At 42.2% G+C, this 14685-nt stretch overlaps 1 protein-coding gene across 6 annotated transcripts in view; it reads right to left on the bottom strand.

The window, feature by feature from the left end:
- KDM1A (lysine demethylase 1A) overlaps positions 1-14685 on the bottom strand; it is a 170891-nt gene that overhangs the window by 60577 nt on the left and 95629 nt on the right. For all 6 annotated transcript variants that reach the window (XM_043532231.1, XM_043532230.1, XM_037881554.2 and 3 more), the window contains 3 exons: positions 12118-12208; positions 10832-10966; positions 5261-5334 (listed from right to left, as the gene is read on the bottom strand). In XM_043532231.1, the coding sequence (XP_043388166.1) occupies positions 5261-5334; positions 10832-10966; positions 12118-12208 (300 nt within the window). The remainder of the gene's footprint in view (positions 1-5260; positions 5335-10831; positions 10967-12117; positions 12209-14685) is intronic.

The raw sequence follows: 14685 nt of genomic DNA on the forward strand, positions 1-14685 counted from the left end.
CTATAGCACAGGAACAAAGCTACACGGACACACCCCTAGAGCTCCGACCAGAGGTATTCTATCTGCTACCCAAGATCCATAAACCTGGTAACCCTGGATGCCCCATCATCTCAGGCATCGGCACTCTTACAGCAGGATTATCTGGCTATTTGGACACTCTCCTCAGACCCTACGCTCCCAGCACTCCTAGCTATCTTTGAAACACCGACTTCCTGAGGAAACTACAATGCATTGGTGTTCTTCCTGAAAACACCATCCTGGCCACCATGGATGTAGAAGCTCTTTACACCAATATTCCACATGAGGATGGACTACAAGCTACCAAGAACAGTATCCCTGATGAAGCCACAGCACACCTGGTGGCTGAGCTTTGTGACTTTGTCCTCACCCACAACCATTTCAGATTTGGTGACAACTTATATCTTCAAATCAGCGGCACTGCTATGGGTACCCGCATGGCCCCACAGTATGCCAACATTTTTATGGCTGACTTAGAACAATGCTTCCTCAGCTCTTGTCCCTTAACACCCCTCCTCTACTTGCGCTACACTGATGACATCTTCCTCATATGGACCCATGGGAAGGAGGCCCTTGAAGAATTCCACCTGGATTTCAACAATTTCCACCCCACCATCAACCTCAGCCTGGTCCAGTCCACAGAGATCCACTTCCTGGACACTACAGAGCAAATAAGTGATGGTCACACAAACACCACCCTGTACCAGAAACCTACTGACTGCTATACTTACCTACATGCCTCCAGCTTCCATCCAGGACACACCACACGATGCACTATCTACAGCCAAGCCCTAAGATACAACCAAATTTGCTCCAATCCCTCAGACATAGACAAACATCTACAAGATCTTTATCAAGCATTCTTAAAACTACAGTACCCATCTGGGGACATGAGGAAACATTGACAGAGCGAGAGGGGTACCCAGAAATCACCTACTACAGGACAAGCCCAACAAGGAAAATAACAGAACATCACTGGCCATCACGTACAGCCCCCAGCTAAAACATCTCCAGCGCATTATCAACGATCTACACCCTATCCTGGAAAACGATCTTTTACTCTCAGATATTGACAGGCCAGTCCTTGCTTACAGACAGCCCCCCAACCTGATACAAATACTCACTAGCAACTACACACCACACCGCAGAAACACTAACCCAGGAACCAATCCCTGTAGCAAACCTTGTTGCCTACTCTGTCCCCATATCTACTCTAGCGACACCAGAGGACCCAACCACCTCAACCACACCATCAGGGGCTCATTCACCTGCACATCTACTAATGTGATATATGCCATCATGTGCCAGCAATGCCCCTCTGCAATGTACATTGGCCAAACCGGACAATCCCTACGTAAAAGAATAAATGGACACAAATCGGACATCAGGAATGGTAACATACAAAAGTCAGTAGGAGAACACTTCAGTCTCTCTGGACATTCTATAACAGGTTTAAAAGTAGCTATACTTGAACAAAAAACTTCAGAAACAGACTTCAAAGAGAAACTGCAGAACTAAAATTCATTTGCAAATATAACACCATTAATTTTGGATTGAATAGGGACTGGCTAGCTCATTACAAAAGCAGCTTTGTCTCTCCTGGAATTGACACCTCCTCCTCAATTATTGCGAGTGGACTACATCCACCCTGATCAAATTGGCCCTGTCAACACTGGTTCTCCACTTGTGAGGTAACTCCCTTCTCTTCATGTGTCAGTATATAATGCCTGCATCTGTAATTTTCAGTCCATGCATCTGAAGAAATGGTATTTTACCCACGAAAGCTTATGCCCAAATAAATCTGTTAGTCTTTCAGGTGCCACTGGACTCCTTATTCCATTGAGTGTGTATCTTAGCTAAGTTAATGGAGAACAGACTCTATAAATATTTTCATAGATTTTAAATACCATTATGATCATCTAGTCTAACATCCTGCTCAATACAGACCGAAGAATTTGTAGAGAATAAACACAAAGGAATGAGAAATTATTTAGGATGGGTCAAAGAGGCATGAGCTCAGAGAATGGGATGAAGTTGAGAAAGAATGAATTAGGCTAAGTAGTAACAAATATTTAAGTGAAAGATCTTTTACATTGTAGAAAAGTCTTCCAAAATAGAGAGCAGGTCCCATAACTTGGGACAATTCACACCTGTAGGGACGAAGCAGTCAAGGATATAATGGAGTGCATATTCCTGCATGTGCCTCAATGAGATGGACTGGCTGGAATGGTAAATGAATTAGTGGGAAATAACTGCAAATAAACAGAAGGCAGGGAGAAGCAAAGTGGAGACCTGAAAATGAGGAAAACAAACAAATGGTGCACAATGGGCAAGTACAAAAGCATGTACAGCACCATACAAGAAAACAAAAACTCAACTCAAACACCACTACTGGGGATCCCTAATTAATGGGGATTTCAAATCTTTTAAAAGATTATCTGGATCAGGCATTAATGGAATTAGTTATACAGTAGAACCTCAAAGATACGATCACCAGAGTTACAGACTGACCGGTCAACCAGACCCCACGTGGAACCGGAAGTAAGCAATCAGGCAGCAGCAAAGACATATACATACACACAAAAACCACCAGCAAATACTGTACTGTGCCTGTATTGCATCTTAAAGGTAGGCACGTCTGTGCTGCCTGTCCCCACCCCCACCCCCTCCTCGCCACATGGCCGGCAGCCACTTATAGGTAGGAAGTGAAGATGCTAAGTGTCACAGGCACCGCTGTGAGCCCCTGAGCAGGCAGAGCAGGTGCAGCGCAGGGTCTGCACTGCTTTCCTGTTAGCCACCCCCCCTCCCCCATGGCCAGGAGGGGGACAAACTTGCATGCACAGTCTGAACCCAGGAAAGACACTTCCCGAGCTGCTGCTGGAACCTGGCCCAGAGCATTTGCTACTGGAGCTGGAGCCCTGCGCGCTGGAGCAGCAGCTCAGCTGAAAAAAGGCCACAACCTGCACCATGTGTCCACTGACACCATAGTGCCCCAGGGTGCCTCACTCATCACCCTTGCATCCAGGGGGCTAGAACCAGCTGCCTGTGCACACCCCCACTTGCCAGGCTAGGAGGTGAAGACGCTGAAGGTCACTGGCACAGCTGTGAGCCCCCACTTCAGGCAGTCTGCCCTGAGGAGCATTCCATAACGTCTTAGTCAGAATTATGAACATTTCAGAGTTACGAACAACCTCCATTCCTGAGGTGTCTAAGTCTGAGGTTCTACTGTAATAGGGATGATTAATAGGTCACGGTAACTGAGAATGACCTTTCTCCTTTATGAGCCACCTTCTCTGAAACAGAGGAAACTCAGACTTCCTACGGGTGCATTTACATAACCAAGTCACTTGGCTAATACAATACAAGCTGAATATCCCTTAGCATTTTTCCAAAAGAGATAGACTCAGACTAAGTCCAGAAGAGACTGCAGTAGAAAGAGAGCCTAAGACATAAGCCCTAGTATCAGAGGCCTGAACTAAAGTAGTAGCCAAGCTCTGCTCTGCTTGCTTGCAAGCTCACAGAAACTGGTGAGAACAGGGCTGGTATTGCAAAAAAACACACATTCCTGAGAAGTGCTAGGCACAGGACACTCGTGCAAAAGCATTCCAGAAGGATGGTTCCACAACATCTCCATACCAACACAAAGATAACAGGAACACGCTGACCTCTCAAAGATAAGGTCAGGACGACAGTATGATGGATAGAGATGTTTTGCTCGAACCAACATGTACAAGGTAATGGGTGACAACTAGCCATGTCGGGGGCGGGGGAGAGAGAGGAGGATGTTAATACATAACTTAGAGTCATAGAAGATTAGGGTTGGAAGAGTCCAACTCCCTGCTCAAAGCAGGACCAACCCCAATTAAGTCATCCCAGCCAGGGCTTTGTTAAGCCAGGCTTAAAAACCTCTAAGAATAGAGATTCCACCACCTCCCTAGGGAACCCACTCCAGTGCTTCACCACCCTCCTAGTGAAATAGTGTTTCCTAATATCCAACCTAGACCTCCCCCATGGCAACTTGAGACCATTGCTCCTTGTTCTGTCATCTGCCACCACTTAGAACAGCCAAGCTCCATCCTCTTTGGAACCCCCCTTGGGGTAGCTGAAGGTTGCTATCAAATCTCCCCCCCCCCCCCCGCCCCAAACTCTTCTCTTCTGCAGACTAAGCAAGCCCAGCTCCCTCAGCCTCTTGTATTGGTGTATAAAATGGAGTCTCAGAGGGAGTGTCTTTGGCCAGCTTAGGGGATAGTGGAAAGTCTCATCACGTACTGAGTTGCGTCCACTGTCACAGGCATACATGTGCTAGTGTAACTGTAGACAATGATCCGGGGAGTTAGGACCGTGCTTTGTCAGCAATAAACCTAACCTAGTGCCTTCGTATCTTAACAGATCTTGTGATCATTGGAGGTGTTCGATCGAGATCCGCTGTGCCAGCTGCCTTCGCAGAGCTGGGACAGCACACAGAGAGAACACACACAGTCAGACATCTGACTACAGAAACCACCGTGATCATCTAGTCTAGTGGTTCTCAACCAGGGGTACATGTACTCAGAGGTCTTCCAGCAGGTACATCAACTCATCTAGACATTTGCCTAGTTTTACAACAGGCTACGTAAAAAGCACTAGAGAAGTCATTACAGATTAAAATTTCATACAACTTGCTTATTCTGCTCTATATTACTATACACTGAAATGTAAGTACAATATTTATATTCCAGTTTATTTTATAATGATACGGTAAAAATTAGAAAGTAAGCAATTTTTCAGTAATAGTGTGCTGTGACACTTGTATTTTTATGTCGATTTTGTAAGCAAGTAGTTTTAAAATGAGGTGAAACTTGGGGGTATGCAAGACAAATCAGACTCCTGAAAGGGGTACAGTAGTCTAGAAAGGTTGAGAACCACTGATCTACTCTGACCTCCTGCACTTTGCAGGCCACAGAACCTCACCCATCCACTCCTGAAATAGACCCAGAAACTCTGGCTGACTTACTGATGTTCTCAAATCATGATTTAAAAAAAAGATTTCACATTGCAGAGAATCCACTATTTACTCTAGTTTAAACCAACAAGTGACCTGTGCCCCATGCTGCAGAAGAAGGCAAAAAAAAAAAATCCAGAGTCTCTGCCAATGTGACCTGGGGGAAAATTCCTTCCTGACCCCAAGTACATCAATGCAATGAGAAACACCAGCCTTCCTGATCGCTCTCCAGCTAGTGTGTGGTGGGTTTTTTGTTTTTACCTTGGTGGATTGGCTTCAAGTTCTTGGAGCTTTTCTTCCAGCTTTCCTTGTGTTTCTGCCAACTCATCATACTCCTGATAAAAGGTTAAACAGATTCAGTCAAGTACTAGCTTTAAATTTCTCTTGTTTTTAAATAAAAAACAAGGAGACAGTGAAGTGTCCATAGTAAACTTACTGCCAAATAATGATCACACAAACGCAATGCATATTTTTGTAGTTTCCCCATGAACACATAAAAGGAAAATATTTTAACACAAAGGATGAGATTTAGATTCTCCAAAGTTGTGAAAAGTAAAGTTTTTTTTATTAAATGTTTATATTATGGTAGAGCACACAGGCCCCAATAAGAATGGGGTTTGATCCATCTCCCATTGAAGTCACTCATGTGTGTTTCAATGGGCACTGAATCAGGCCCCTGGATCCTAAAAGCACTATTAGTTCAGCCACATTTCACACTTGTGACGTCCACTTCTGCAATTAAACAAATACCTTAAAACACAAAATCCTACTTTCCTGGATTGTCAGCAAACACTCAGGTCAGAGAATGTGATAAAATCCATTACAGTTCTGGTGGAATGAGATACCAGATGGTTCTCATAGTAACTGGACTCAACCACACCAGATGTGATATATTTTCTATTCTTGTTTCCTTATTAAAGACTTAATTATTTCATTGTTGAATGTATAAAGTGAGATATTTCCAAAGTAAAAGCAAAACAGAAAATACTAAAGCACATGGAGTATACCCAAGTTCAAGCCAGAATTTTAAAGGAAGACCTTTATAGACAGCTATTGAGTAATACACTGCATCAACTGATGAGGAAAAACTCATTGCTGGAAGTTATGACTAATGTTCCCTCTAATTTTTTCCATCCATGTGTGGAATGAATTTTGTTACGTGCACCAATATTGAGGTAATGGGCAGATATGTGCCACCAGTAAAAACAAGTATCAGAGGGGCAGCCATGTTAGTCTGGATCTGTAAAAGCGGCAAAGAGTCCTGTGGCACCTTATAGACTAACAGACATACTGGAGCATAAGCTTTCATGGGTGAATACCCACTTTGTTGGATGCATGTAGTGGAAATTTCCAGAGGCAGGCATAAATGTGCAAGCAAGAATCAGGCTAGGGATAATGAGGTTAGTTCAATCAGAGAGGATGAGGCCCTCTTCTAGCAGTTGAGGTGTGAACACCAAGGGAGGAGAAACTGCTTTTGTAGTTGGCGAGCCAGTCACAGTCTGTTTAATCCTGAGCGGATGGTGTCAAATTTGCAAATGAACTGAAGCTCAGCAGTTTCTCTTTGACGTCTGGTCCTCAAGTTTTTTTGCTGCAGGATGACTACCTTTAAATCTGCTATTGTGTGTCCAGGGAGGCTGAAGTGTTCTCCTACAGGTTTTTGTATATTGCCATTCCTAATATCTGAGTTGTGTCCATTTATTCTTTTATGTAGGGACTGTCCAGTTTGGCCGATGTACATAGCAGAGGGGCATTGCTGGCACATGATGGCATATATTACATTGGTGGACGTGCAGGTGATTGAACCGGTGATGGTTTGTGGCTGATCTGGTTAGGTCCTGTGATGGTGTTGCTGGTGTAGATATGTGGGCAGAGTCTATTTTTTTTTACTGAACAAGAAACCTAGCCTCCAAAAGAACTGATTTACATCTTCAAGAACTGAGGACATCCAGCCTTAATAATGTATACCTTCTTATTAGAAGAGATTCAGAGGTTTCTTGTATGTTTTTCTCTGCCACCACTTCTCTGTATTATCATGAACGTAAGACCAAAAGGAGCTCGTGTAATTCTAATTGGTGAAAATACCAGTTTTGTTATTTGGATCTCGTAGCACTGTCAGTAGGGCACGTGTTAATTTTTTCCATCCATGTGTGGAATGAATTTTGCAGTCCCAGATTGTTCCTTAGAACTGAAGTGAGATCTTCCATGTTCCTAGCGTGTCTCCATTTAGTAACTTACATCTCTGCTAGGTCCGGCCACTGAATGTTCTAGAGCAGTGTTCAAGTGATACAGTGATGGGGAGCCAATGATAAGAAACCTAGATCGGTGCATTAGTACACAGTCTTGCAAACTCTCAACAAGGAAGTCTATGCTTCAGAGGGGAAAGCTCTTACTGTTTTGCCCTCAAACAACAATTTGGTACCTCTGTTTTCATCAGTTCCCATTCTTTTGGACTAAATCAAACTTTCCCAGCCTCAGGGTACACATTACAGCTATATCTGCAAGCCAAGTGAGGAAGGAAGACTGAGGTAAGAAGCACCACTCTTAGCTCTAATATATTTATATACAATCTCATCCTTTCATTGTTCACAGACAGATCCTATACTGTCATATGATCTAAATGGGTTCTCCAGCCCAGATCTGAATCACCCATTACAATCATGGGGGGGGGGGGGGGGGGGGGGGGGGCGGGTGGATAAAAGTATGGTTGAACAAAGATATGCCCTTCAAAGTATTTGCAAGTTCATTAGTGAAGGGATGTCAGAAAATATATTGGAACTGGAAGCAGTGAATGGATGCAATGTGGGAACGAATACATTGCTGGAGTAACTGGCACTCATCCTTAAATCAAACACATAGACTGTATCAAAAGCCTTATAAAAAATAAGATATTTCATGTCTACTCTCTCTTTCCCTCCTACCCACTAGGCCAGTAATTCTGTCAAATAAGGAAATTAGGTTGGTTTGGCATGATTTGCTTTTGACAAATCCATGCTGGCCATTCCTTATAACCTATTATCCTCTAGCTGCTTACAAATTGATTTAATAGTTTGTTCCAGCATCTTTCCAGGTATCAAAGTTAGGCTGACCAGTCTATAATTCCCCAGATCCTCTTCGCACAAACACCCATAAAAGAAAAAAAAAAAAAAAAAAAAAAAAAAAAGATAGGTTACCCTTCTCCAGCCCTCTGGGACCTCAGTCATCCTCCATGAGTTCTCAAAGATAATTGCTTCAGCTAGTTCCTTAAGTACCCTAGGATGAACTTCATCAGGCCCTGCTGACATGAATATATCTAACTTATCTAAATATTTTTTAACCGGTTCTTTCCCCCTTATTGTTAATATTAATTATGTTGAGTATCTGGGTCACCATTAATCTTTTTAGTGATGACTGAAGCAAAATTGGCAATAAACACCTCAGATTTCTTGATATCAACAGTTATTAGCTCTCCTTCCACACTAAATAGAGGACCTTCACTTTCCTTCGTCTTTCTCCTTTTCCTAATGTATGTAAAAAAAAAACAAAAAACCAACCACCTCCTCTTATTGCCTTTTTTATGTACATTGCATAGGGACTCAGAAGAGTGCTCTAGAAGAGTAGGATGACTTTGGAAAGGTCAAGGTCATAGGGCAGGGATCAATCCAAAGTTGCAAAGTTTTCCTGTTTACTCTCTGCTGTTAACTTATTTTTCTTTCTTGTTATACACACTATGAGAAGACCTTGATGACTTATGACTTTTCTTCAAAACTGTTGCACTTTCTTACAAATTGAGGCCACTTTTCCAGAATTAGGGGGGAAAAAAAACCACACATTTAAAAATTTTTCCTCTTGCATTTGAGGAACTTTTCTGACAACCACAGTGGGTGGTAAGTTCCTACCAAAGCAAACTTTTCAGAGAGGGCCCCGTGAAAAGGGGTTGGGGAGGAGGATGGGAAGAGCTCCTGGCACTATATTTCACTACCGTAGCTGAGACTACCAACAATCGAGGAGCTGGGTGGGAGAAAAAAATATTCTAACCTGTTGTGGGATGTCAAAGATGGCAGTTTTCTTCACCATGGGTGAAATGGATTAAGAGGCATGCCAAATAATCTTGGCATGTACCAGTAGCTTCTCATTTACTGATAAAGCAATTCTGCATTTGTGATGGGGCTCCTAAAATATCGATGAGTCTTTCTTGACACTTATCAGTCCAAAGTATCTACCACACTGAACAGCAGCTATTGAAAATACTTAAGCGGAAATGAAGTATTCTCTTCTGTAGAGGTTGAAGGATGAGCTGTACCCTAAAGGAAAAGAAGTACTTGTGGTACCTTAGAGACTAACAAATTTATTTGAGCATAAGCTTTTGTGAGCTACAGCTCACTTCATCGGATACTGTAGCTCACGAAAGCTTATGCTCAAATAAATTTGTTAGTCTCTAAGGTGCCACAAGTACTCCTTTTCTTTTTGCGAATACGGACTAACATGGTTGCTACTCTGAAACCTGTCCTAAAGGAAAAAGGCATCCTCAAGATTACTATCACCCCTCTCATCAGTATCTATTTCCAGCAACCTCTTCCCTAACTCACAGGAGTGGGGGGACAAGTCTAGGAGAAAAGCATAAGACTAATTATAGGAAGTGGAGGAGCAACATTGCCCTGGTTTCTTGATTATTCTCTTAACCCTGACTCCCTAAACTGAGGAAGAGGAGGGCACGAGAGCTAATAAACTATGGAACATAATCAAACTGGTAATTGTGGGAACTTGAACAGATTAAACTCCACAGAGTACGAGAAAAGCCAGGGGGAAGGTTTTTAAAGTTCTATGAATAAGATGGGGAGCCTATTTTCTGAGATTTGGGAAACTATAAAGTTTCCCATAACTTCATCTGTGATGGATTTGGAGGTGTGCCCTAAAGGTATTAAATCTAAGCTTCCCTTCAGGAAAAGATTGATAGGGCGTAATGAATCTGTCTAAAATCTAAATGAGAGAAGTGACAGGGACTGCTCACTGGTTCCCACACCAGGTGCTGATGAAGTAGGACAGACACAGTTTGGATCCAAGGACTACTCTGGAATTAATGGAATCAAGGGAACCACCTCAGTTCTCAAGTCTAGATCTAATGCACCTCAGTTTCAAGGCCTTCAGACTCATTCACGATTACTCCTGGTGCTACTTACAAGATGATTCCAAACATAAACCGAGGGAGCATTCTGTCGCCTGGTCAGAGGTCCTGTAGTGTCACAGTGTATTGAGCCAGGAGGATGTCAATGACTGGATCTAAAGAGCACTCAGGCTGCTTCACAAGTATTTGGATTCTACAGAGGAGCAAAACTGGAGGAATCCAATTCCTAGGCCCAAGCAGGGAGCACCAAAGGACAAATCACTCATCAAGCTGAAAGAGCCAATCTGGCATAAATGGAGCCATATTCAGGCAGGTGAGCCTCTCGCAACCTCTGCAAGTTTCTTTCATATTTATCAATCACTGACATTTTGGCCTTACAGGAAACAAATCTCTTTGAACATGAACTTTTTCTTTCCAGACTGCCATCTCAACATGCACAGTAGTTGGATGCCTGTTTTGGACAGTGTCCAACAGTGCCAAAGCGGAACTGTGATCTAAAACTGGACTAATTCCTCAACACATTTATGTTGTGACAGGAGCTCATGTGGTCCCATTATCACTTTCCAGAAGGCTCTAACACAGGGAACATGCACGTGAACATTTCAGAGCAGTTTCACACAGGCAGTTCTTCAAAAGTGTACCTGACACAATTTTACATAATCAGGTTGTCGTTCAGATTTTAAAGACAAAAGTTTGTAGACTGAAACCCTTGTATTTATGGCATTCCTTACCTTGCAGAGAGCAGTAAGATCTCGGTGTTTGCTTTTCACAAGGAACTCTGCAGTAATATCCCGAGGTGGTTTTACTTCAGATGCCTCCTTATACTGCTGATGGAGCTCTTTAATCTTCTCTTTTAAATTCACCATCTGGGAAGAGGGAAGGGGAAAAAAGGGAGATTTTGTAACATTTACAGTGAAAATAAGAATTCTGCCTCAAAAACAGACACACCACTGGCGGCACTTCCCCCCTTATTATAAGGGATGTTGCTTATGTCAAATTGCACCTCACAGGGCACTACAGTAAGAACCATCAATCGTACATTTCTAGAGATTTTCTGACTAACGTGCACAGTATAAGCTATTACTGTCCTCTGGCAAAGCATACAGAGTGGAACTGTTGAGGGTAGGAAAGATGCCAGAACTCTATGCGCTTTCTCTAGAGGGATAGCAGCATCACCTGTAACAGTTAATCTGCACTAAATCTTCAAGTGTTTCAATGCTGTATGTTTCTAAATGACTAAACATCTTTTTATTTACCTTAAGATAATTAAGGTGACTTTGTAAACAATTGTAAATTAATCCCATCACAAACCATAATCTGCAATAAGCATTTCCAACAGAAGTGGTTATTACAGTGATGCTTTCAAGGAAGAGCTGGTTTGCTTTTACATATTGCTTTGCACTGTCTCCATCCTCTCCACTCCATAAGTATTCACAGTCTTGTCCATGTGTGTCAGCTATTGGCACAATCATTGTTGTACCTTCTTCCAGGGGGTCTTGTTTTCTTTATACAGGCTTCTTGTACTCATCTGGAAGGTCCCTATCCCATCCATATTTAAGTCACCCTTAAACAGTCACTTTTGCCATGATGGTTACAGTGAATCAAGGTGATGTCTATATAAACTGCCTACTTTCCCTGGCCTCTGCTTACTTGTTTGTCTTTAGACTGTGAGGTTCTCAGAAGAGAAAAAGTGTCCTTCAGTGTTAGGAAAGCCCCAGCTTAAAAAAATTAATATAGTTTCCCTGGGGCTTCCCTGGCACAACACAACTTCTCCTTGTGGACCAAAAAAGCATTATTATTCATTTATGAATAGTGTTGCTGCCCTCCTTATTGATAAAATCCAGATAAAATTTTGTTATTTCTCCAGGTCTAGTTCCTTTTCACATAAACATTAAATGTAATGATGGTAATCAGTTTCTGAAATCAGTTTCTCCTTTAAGTCCTAATAACTTTTTCCAGTGCATTTGTAAGAGAAGGAAGTGAAAGGAGAGTATGCATCCATGGGAGAAAGTCTGACCTTGTTAAGGAGATCTTTCAGCTCCTCTTGAGTTTTTACTATCTTCTTCCAATGTTCAATCTGTTCATCCTTCACGTGCTTCTCTTGCAATCTAGGGGTGGGGAAAGAAGCCAGAGATTATTTTAACTGGGAAATCCTAGTAAGCTGCATGCTTTTCTCATCAACATCTGAGCCATGAGTGTAAAGTAATAAAATAGAACCCAGAAAAGTGTTATTTCAGTAAATAATGGGGTGTATTCTTCAGCAACTGTACAACTCATGAAAAGAAAGCAGTTGGTTAGCTAGTAGCTAAACATAGGACAACCTACCAAAAGCCACAGGGTAGAAATTCTTACTTGCAGGAAATGTTTCCAGACAAATAGGATTCAAATATGTGGACTTCATGCTGTATCACACCTTTGTGCTATGTCAAATATCCATTTATTTTATTAATTACTAGATCACTAATGGAAGAGGAATTTTCAAGGCAGATACTGGTTAAGGTAATATTCCTCATCCTGTGTCTACAAAGCAGTACTAAAAATGTGGAAAGGGTGTGCACACAAATGCTGGACACAATATGTGCCAAGTGGCTGCAAGAAACCAAGATTTATCAAGAAGTCATCATGACTATGTACTTTAAGAAAATCTAAACAGAATCCTTACGGGGGAAGACTCATGTAATCGCCATGCCCAATTCCAATATTGACCGGGAGGAAAATCAAGGAAGAGAAAACACAGCAATGGAGAAAGGATAGAAGAATGGATATTAAGAGGAAAGATAGTGCCAATACCAATGTAGCTAACAGCCAAGCAGGCGATATTGGCAGAAGAATGACTGTGCCTAATCAGGTGAGGAATCTGGGCAAAACCAAGCAGAAACAATTAAGATGATACTAATGCAAGGAGCCTGGGTAACAGAATGGAGAAACTAGAACTACTGGTGCAGGAAGTGAAACCAGATATTATAGGGATAACAGAAACAGGGTGGAATAGTCATCGTGACTGTAGTACAGGGATTGAAGGGTATGTGCTGTTAAGGAAACACAGAAATAAAGGTAAAGGTGGTGGAATAGCATTGTATAATAATGATGAGGGAGACTGTAAAGAAATCAGAAGTAATGGAATGGATAAAATACAGTCCGTTTGTATCCAAATCATTTTGGGGAAGAAATCTCCCAGAGGTTCCCCTGGAACAGAGCTTGGTATTGGCTACAGACCCCCAGAATCCAATCTAGATAGGGACAGAGACCTTTTTAAGTTAAATAAGTACTACTGGAAATTGTGTGATTATGGGAGACTAACTTCCCAGATATAGACTGGAAGACAAGTACAACTAATAATAGTAGGGCCGAGATTTTCCAGGATGTGATAGCTGACAGACGACTTCTCCAAACAGTCGCCGAACCAACAAGTGGTGATGCCATTTTAGGCTTTGTTTACACTGGAAACTGAACGACAAAACTTTTCCCGTTCAGGGGTGTGAAAAAAACAAATACATACACCCCCGAACGACAAAGTTTTGCAGACAAAAAGCACAGATGTGAACAGTGCTTTGCTGGCAGGAGTACTCTCCTGCCGACAAAGCTACTATCACTTGTTGGGAGTGGAAATCTTTTGTCGGCAGCAGAGCTCTCTCCCGCTGACAAACAGCAGCTACATTGCGCACCTTTTAGTGGCACAACAGCAGCAGCACAGCCATGTCGCTAAAAGGTGTGTAGTGTAGACAAAGCCTTAGATTTGGTATTGGTAAGTAGTGAGGAGCTCATAAAATAACTGACTGTAGGGGACAACCTTGGTTCGAGTGATCGTGAGCTAATTCAGTTTAAACCAAATGGAAGGAGAAACAAAAATAGATCTGCAACTATGGTCCTTGATTTCAAAAGGCAAATTTAAAAAAAATTAGGGGAATTAGTTAGGGAAGTGGACTGGACTGAAGAACTCAAGGATCTGAATGTGGAGGTGGCGTGAAGTCAAAGTTACAGGAACTATCCGAAGCCTGCATCACAACCAAGGGGAAAAAATTCACAGCAAAGAGTTGAAGACCAAAGCTGGATGAGCAAGCATCTCAAACAGGTTATTAAGAGTGTCAAGAAAGAGTTAAAATTTAGCTAACAGCTAAGGCAGAAACCGCAGATCAAGCAGAAATGCTTCAGAGGCCCAAGGACAATGGCTTCTGTCAATAATTGATAACTCAGATATTCAAATGTCCACCCAGTAACTCAGCTTATCGGTAAGAAAGGACAATGCTGACCACCCACAGGGCCCCCGGATATCTGTAAGCACTCATCCTTACCCCCCACCCCGCCTCTTCCCCCCAGCAAGGTAGCCATAGATACTTGATGTAATCAGGATGACCTCTATACATATGTACTGTTCCTATTATTATCTTTGTTAAGAGCTCTCTCTTTACTTGTAACAATGTCTGTCTCTGTATGTACAAATAAATGCAAATGAATTAATAAGAAAATGTATATAACTGGCCATTGTGGCACCATATTTTTGAAGCTGTTTACCAGTCTTCCCGGTGCCATGAATAAATCCTCCTTCAGTATTGTCTGCGCTTGCCTGATTCTTGGGGAAAAAAAT

Source organism: Chelonia mydas, chromosome 19 (genome assembly GCF_015237465.2).
Source record: "Chelonia mydas isolate rCheMyd1 chromosome 19, rCheMyd1.pri.v2, whole genome shotgun sequence".
Classification (NCBI taxonomy): domain Eukaryota; kingdom Metazoa; phylum Chordata; order Testudines; family Cheloniidae; genus Chelonia; species Chelonia mydas.